The sequence below is a fragment of the Enhydra lutris genome, unplaced genomic scaffold (genome assembly GCF_002288905.1).
Source record: "Enhydra lutris kenyoni isolate GAN:26980312 unplaced genomic scaffold, ASM228890v2 scaffoldscaffold75, whole genome shotgun sequence".
Taxonomy (NCBI): Eukaryota; Metazoa; Chordata; class Mammalia; order Carnivora; family Mustelidae; genus Enhydra; species Enhydra lutris.
The window spans coordinates 6126559-6133603 of record NW_019154159.1 but is presented as its reverse complement, the minus strand read 5'-3'; the positions used below and the strand labels follow the sequence as shown (position 1 = coordinate 6133603).

The following is a 7045-nucleotide window of genomic DNA, read 5'->3' as shown; positions in this document are numbered from 1 at the left end:
TGCCGGGTCATTCATCCCCTCCAGCGTTCGGACCGTGGCGAACAGAAGTCGGTGCGGACGTTCGCAGACACGTCTTTGCCTCGAGGAATTGTTTTCTTTCTCTCGGGCGAATACTGGAGATGGTGTCGTGATGCTGCGTCCACGTTAATAAAATACAGCTGTTGTCTAGAGAGGCGGGGTCCTCCTGCACCCCCACCAGGAGATCCGGTGATCTGAACTTAACAGTGGTCCAGGAGAGCCGGCGGCAGCAGCCCGTGCCCCAGCACTCGGTACTGTCCCTCTTTTGAACGTGGGGGCGTTGCCGCGACCGCGACCGGGACCGCGACCCCGAGGGAATAGTATGTCTCTGGGGCTTCGTTTGCGTTTCTCTGAGGACCGGCAGTGTTAAGCCCTTTGTCATGCGCTTTTCGCCATTCAGACATCTCTTATGAGGTGTCTTCACATCTTTTCTTGCTTTAACATTGTTTATCTTCTCACTGAGTTGTAAGAATTCTTGGTATATTCTAGATAAGGTTCTTTGTCACTTTTGCAGATATTTTCAGTTTGTGTTTTTTTTGCAAAATAAAGATTTTCTTTTATGTGTTCTTCTAGAAGCTTTAGATCTTAAGTTAGGTCTTTAATCTATTTTTTTGCATATGGCGTGAGACAAAGGCCCAGATTTGTATTTTTCTTTATGAATATCCAGTTTCTAGTACCATTTGTTAAGAAGACTATTTTTTTCTGCCTTGAATTATCTTGGTGCCTTTTTTTTTTTTTTTTAAATCAAGTAAGTGTAAGATTTTTCTGGATTCTGTTCTATTCCAGTGATATGTCCTTATGTCAATATTATAATTGGTGTCTAGAGCTTTGAAATAATTCTTAAAATCTTAAAACTCAGTAGTATAAGTTCTCCGATATTGTTCTTATCTTACAAAAAAAATTTTGGCTATTCTAGGACCTTGCCTTTCCTTATAACGTCTAGTGTCGGTCGGCTCGTTCAGAAAGCCTGCAGACAGCTTGACTATGACCACAGTGACCTGCGGGCAGAGTCGATTCTAGCCGTGACCACAGTAGGTCAGATCCGATCAGCTCTCCGTCCATCAGAAATTTGGTTTTCTTCTACATTGTGTTACAGTGTCTTATACAGCACTGTTTAATTTATTCCTAAGTATTTTGGGATTTTATGCGATTGTTAATGGAGTTTTTATACTTCACAATTTTGTATTCTCAGTGGCTAGTACCACGGAAGATGGATATTTGACAAAGTTTATTTAAGAACAAGTTCAGCAGATGGTCCGGTTATGAGGCAGTCTCACAGGGTTCGCTTTGTTTGGCCCTCTAATACCTAAGGAAAAGATTTTGTGATTCTGATATAAATGAAAACCCCTGGGGGTGCCTGGGTGGCTCAGTTAAGCATCCGACTCTTGGTTTCAGCTCAGGTAATGATCTCAGGGTCATGGGCTCGAGCCCCACCTCGAGCTCTGGGCTCAGCAGGGAGTCTGCTTGAGAATCTCACTTTTCCCTCTACCCTGCCCCTCTGCCTGCCCACCCTGTGCACGCTCTCTCTCTCTCTCTCACTAAGATAAATAAAATATTTTTTTTAAAAAATGAAAACATGTAAGTAAGTCTTATGTATTTTTTTTTTCCTCGTGAGCTAGAAGACAGAATGGGTTTTGTTGGGGTAAGGCAGAAGCTCGTAGACAGTCGTGAATGCTTGATGGGCTCTCTCCATCTCCGATCAGGCCTCTGCGTCCTGTGCCCCAACAGTAACAACTCCCTCCTGGCCTTCCCGGGCACGCATACGGGCCATGTGCAGCTCGTGGACCTGGCTAGTACGGAGAAGCCACCGGTGGACATTCCAGCCCACGAGGGCGTCCTGAGCTGCGTTGCTCTCAACCTGCAGGGAACGAGAATCGCAACTGCATCTGAGAAAGTAAGTGCGCGTCCCTCCCCTTCAAGCTGCGCACCTGCCCCAGCAGCCCCGTCCTCCCAACGACCTAGAGTGTGGCCCTGTGGGAAGCCGGCCCTTCCCTGTGGCTTCTGACTCCTTACGGGTTCTTGGCCACCCTCTTGGAATCAAGTCGTAGTTGACATAGACCATTGGAAAGTCATTTTACTTGATGGAGCCTCATATTTTGGAAGCAGAATCACTTCCTTTTTCTAACTGGCCACGGGAATTACCATGAAGGTGTCATTTCTCTAGACCGAGAACAGTAGCCCTCCAGGAACATGCCTGCCCCGGCTGTGGAAGAGGGTCTGCTGGGGCAGGGGAGGCAGGGGTTAGTGGAGGGCTGGCACCCAGGGCTCTGGGCTCCTGTCCAGGGCCGTGGGACTGAAGAGCCACCAGCTTATTCTTGGGTACAGTGGAGGGAGAAGTGGAGTTTTAGATGAGGAGGGTGAGTTGGGAAGGGGTTGTATGGGCTGATGGGTTTGTGAGTATAATACTCATTTCAAAAAACTAAAAGGTTGTGAATGATAATAAAACACTTCACTGTTTTTCAAAGGGGACCCTTATAAGAATATTTGATACTTCATCAGGGCATTTAATCCAGGAGCTACGGAGAGGATCTCAAGCAGCCAATATTTATTGGTAAGAAAGTACCCCCCCCCCGCCCCGTCTGCCTTGAGAGGCCGTGGCTTTGGGTTGACGGCATTGAAATGCCGCTTGTTGGACTGAGGGAAAATCAGGGCCCCTGCCTGCTCTTAGGGAATTGGTGTCAGCTTGTTTTATTAGGAAGAGCTTTAAATCGTTATGGGAATATGGACGGAAGTTAAAGAGAATGTAATTAACTGTCATGGACCCTGCCTCCGTGTTCGTCAGTACTCGCCAGCTTTATTTCTTCGCCACTGCTCCTCCAGCTGATTTTTTCCGTGGTATTCTAAGACACACACCGGAGACCTTGTTAGCTCCTCTGTAATCACTCGGGGTCTGCGGCCCTGCCGTGGGGGACCCCTTGCTGGGGTGGGCTTTCATGCTTTGCGTCTGTGGCCTTGGCGAGTGCTGGGCGGCATTTGGGTCTGTACGACAAACACGGCGTGAACTTGCACTTAGTGCCTGTGCCCGTGGAGCCCTGTGGGGGCTCTCCTCTGTGTCTGTTCGCAGGGCCTCTCCAGCCAGGGTGGGGGCCTGCCCAGCCCCAGTGGTGCCCCCTCCGGAGGGCAGCTCGCACCTCCAGGGGCCAGGGCTATCACCCGAGTGGTATGGAGGGGTGGCCACAGGAAGCCCGCTCCCCAGTGTGGACCCTCTGGTTCCGTGGAGAGCGCTGCGGGCTGCTGAATGGAGGGAGGGTTGTGCTTACGGTTGCTGTGTGGAATTTAGGAAGACCAGGTCTCGAGGCGCCAGCTCCTGTGGCAGCGTGGCACTGCAGTTGGGGGGCTTCTCTGCGTCCACATGAGACCAGAGCGGCCTCTGATTCCTCTGCAGCATTAACTTCAACCCGGACGCGTCCCTCATCTGCGTGTCCAGTGACCACGGCACAGTGCACATCTTTGCTGCCGAAGATCCAAAAAGGAATAAACAGTCCAGGTAGGTTTCCCACAGTTAAGAGGACAAACTCCTCCCTCAGGCACATTGGGTGGGAAGTGCAGTCGCTCATTTGCGTGACAGGGCGCGGCGGACCCTTGCGGACCCTTGCACGGCACAGGTGTGACGTCCACAGGCCGCGACACGTGGTACAGCGTAGTGCCATGAATAGATTTTTCTCTTCCTTGGGATTTTTTCTCTAGCTTTCTTGTAAGAATACGGGATGTGTGGTACACAGAACGTACAGAAGGTGTGAACCGACCATTTTTTATTGGTCAACAGTAGGCCCTGAGTTAAGTTTTTGGGGAGTCAGTAGTTAGACACAGGGATTCAGCCGCAGGGGTTGGTGTCCCTCAGCTGCGCATTGTTTGGGGTCCGCAGTATCTGATGTGGAAATGGGCGTCATTTTTACCTCCTTTCCAGCCTCATCTTTACCTCCTTTCCCAGAGTCCGATTAGGGTTCAGTCACCTTCCCTGGGATTTAGGTCTCGCCCCTAAACCCTGGTGCCTGTCCTCACGTTTGCCATGCTTAGCAAATTAATTTAGTCACAGTAGAAACCTGTGCCCCTTCTGGTACTGGTGCTTCCTGGGATAACCATAAAGTCATTTGTAAGCACTTTGCTTTTTTTTCATGTGAGAAGTAAAATTAAAAGAAAAAATAGAATTTAAAGTATCTGGGCTCAGGCCATATGAGAGAGCCATTTTTTTCACCTTTCTTACGGAGACATAACTGCCTTTTCTCTCCCCCCTTGCCCTCCTAGTCTGGCCTCAGCCAGTTTCCTTCCAAAGTACTTCAGTTCCAAGTGGAGTTTTTCCAAGTTTCAGGTTCCCTCAGGCTCTCCGTGCATCTGTGCCTTTGGAACAGAGCCAAATGCTGTCATCGGTAAGTGGTCCTTGTGCTGGCCGCCCCGTGCTCACTCTCCTGGGGGCGCAGTCATGTGGGGTGACAGCAGCCCCCTTCCCGCCCTCTGGGGTTTCCTAGGAAGTTGTGTGGGGGGGGCAGGTCATGTGGTGTTTGAACTGATGACCAGATCCCTCCATACCTGAGTCGAAGGCAGGCACCACCCCAGAGCAGCCGGGGTTCCTGGCCACACGTGTGCTCAGTCAGGAGTGGGGGGGTCCCTTGTTCCCCACATTCACTCTGCGTTGCTGCCCAGAGCAAGGCCATTTAGAGTTGAGCTCAGGGAGGTCTGCTTGTTAACGTTGAGGGCAGAAGCCGCTGAGTAAAACGGTCTCCTTCTGTCTCAGCGATTTGTGCAGACGGCAGCTACTACAAATTCCTCTTCAACCCCAAGGGGGAGTGCATCCGGGACGTCTACGCGCAGTTTCTAGAAATGACCGATGACAAGCTGTGACTCCGCTGGGAGTGCAACCAGCACGGCCGGCCGCTCCGGAGCACCGAGTGTGCCCTTCAGACCCTGGGGCTGGTGCCGGGGCCCTTGGGCCTCATGGGTCAGCGGCCAGAGGACTGCCCCGGGCCCTTGGTCCTGAAGCCATTCTGTGGTTGTCTCTTTTCCTGAGCAGGGCTTCCCATTTCCAGTATTAAAGAACGAATCATCATCAAGGCAGTGTAGACACTCAGTGGCTCTGAGCTGCCCGGGCCCGACTGCTGGCCTGCGACCCGTAGTTGAGCTGTGATGCTAGCTTCCGTGCTTCCGCCGCGCCCTCCCGCCTCTGCCCCCCGTGCGCTTGGGGGCTCCGTGCACACGTAGGGACTGGGTTGACAAAAGGATGGACAAATGGAAATTTGTTTTGGCAACAGGTTCCATCATTTTTACTGAGTCTGTAATGGGAAAATGAACAAACGTGTCCCTGTGAGTTCTTACGTTACCACCAGATTTTAAAATAGAACAATAATACCAGCAGCTTGCCTTAGAAAAGGAGAAAGGAATTCCTTCTCTCCTCTCAAGATGAAGCGAGGAGAGCCAGCCACGTTCGCACAGGGTGGGCGTCTCCCCGCAAGCCGGCGTCCTGGTCTTGTCCGTGCCTGTCGTGAGCCTGTGGTGCGCCCGTCCCCGTCTGTCTGTTGGAGCCGTCGGCATTGAGGCCCAGGCTGGGCGCCTGCAGCGAGCAAACTGCTTTGTGGGCCCCGCGGGCCACCCGAGTTTCCCCGTTGTGTGCAGGGAGCAGAGGAACAACGTAGACCGTCAGGATCAGTCCCCGAGGAAAGCGTCACTTAATTTAGAGGATGTGGAGGGAAAGGCTGGGCATTGCGGCAGCGCAGGCCTGACGTCTGGGCAGGAGCGGGAGGCCCAGCCGGGCACGGCCCCGCCGTCGGTCCGAGTCGTTTCTGCTGGCGCTCCGAGGAGAGGCACGGTAAAGTTTTCTAACACGTGGTGACTAAACAGGTTATGGGCTCTATATTGTTAGTACCCCCAGAGGTATGTGTGTCATTTTCTCAAATCCCCTCTAAGGAAACCCAGTTGTGCGGTTTTGATTTCAGGTTCGCAAACATTGCAAGTCTGCGGCGGCAGCGCCGCGTCCTGCCGGTTCTCTTACTGTCGCGTAATCCGCTAACTGTGGGTTTCACTGTACAGCATGCGTGTACTTCTGTGTGTATTTAATCATGAAGTTTAATTTTGCACTTATTTGTAATGTTTCTTTTAAAATAAAAGTGACTAATTTTGTTGTACTCTGTGTCCGTCAGGGGAAAAGAATTGTATGTTATAGAACCAAACCCTAGTTTTCAAATCTGCCGACCTCTTCCGGCGTCGGTGTTCCCGCCTGTGAGCGGGGGGCGGTGAAGAGCGTCACGTTCAGTGGCACCGTGTACGGTCTGGGGGGCAAGCTGTGCCCGCTGTCGCAGTGGCACATGGGACTCCCTCTGGGGCGGCACCCAGTCCGTGTTGGGATGACCCCTCGGACACGTCAGCCCCAACCGTGCGTAGAGGCTCGGAGGGTCCTTCACATTCATACCGTTACTAGGTCACGTTTCCCCCAGTAGAGTCCCTCTGGCGTGTCCAGCTGTGCAGGAAACCAGGAAGCACGTTGTGTGAGAAACCACAGCCGTGACCCTGTGCGTGGAGACGGCTGCGGTGCTGGCGGCGGGGGGTGGGGGTGGGGGGGGACATCAGAGAGGCGCCATCTGGAACACCCAGAATGTTCTAGCACGCCCTAGGAGAGTCCAGTGTGAGAGCATGGTCCTGGCTCCACCACGTCGGGCATGACCTTGCATCCTTCACAAAATTAGGACATCCCGGGCCACCTGCAAGGAGCCCCGGTGTATGCCCTGCGAGTTTTCCCTCGGGATGGTGAAGGCCCCACTTGTCCTCCGGGACAGGCCCCACGGAGAGAGTCCAGGGCCTGGAAGGCTGAGGCGGTCAGACACCATGCACCCACCCAGGCCCGTGCTTGTGACCTTGAGTCACCCGTCTAGGGAGGTGTGGGGAGGAGCAGTGTCCCCAGCACAGGGGCGCTGCCCGGTGAACCTTCTGAAGGCTCACATAGAGCAGAGCCAAAAGTGTTCTCCAAACTGATAACCGTCGATTCGAAGCTCTGTGTAGAGAGAGGGGTTGCTGGGAGCCGGGGCCGCCGCCTTCCGTC

The 7045-nt window shown here is 52.8% G+C and overlaps 1 protein-coding gene across 1 annotated transcript; it reads left to right on the top strand.

The window, feature by feature from the left end:
- Window positions 1–1696: 1696 nt before the first annotated feature.
- LOC111160285 (WD repeat domain phosphoinositide-interacting protein 3-like) lies at window positions 1697–6134 on the top strand. Its single transcript, XM_022523222.1, has 5 exons — window positions 1697–1912; window positions 2484–2569; window positions 3404–3505; window positions 4264–4385; window positions 4751–6134. The coding sequence occupies exons 1-5, from the start codon at window positions 1697–1699 to the stop codon at window positions 4855–4857; spliced, it is 633 nt and encodes a 210-aa protein (XP_022378930.1). The 3' UTR covers window positions 4858–6134.
- The last annotated feature ends 911 nt before the right edge of the window (window positions 6135–7045 follow it).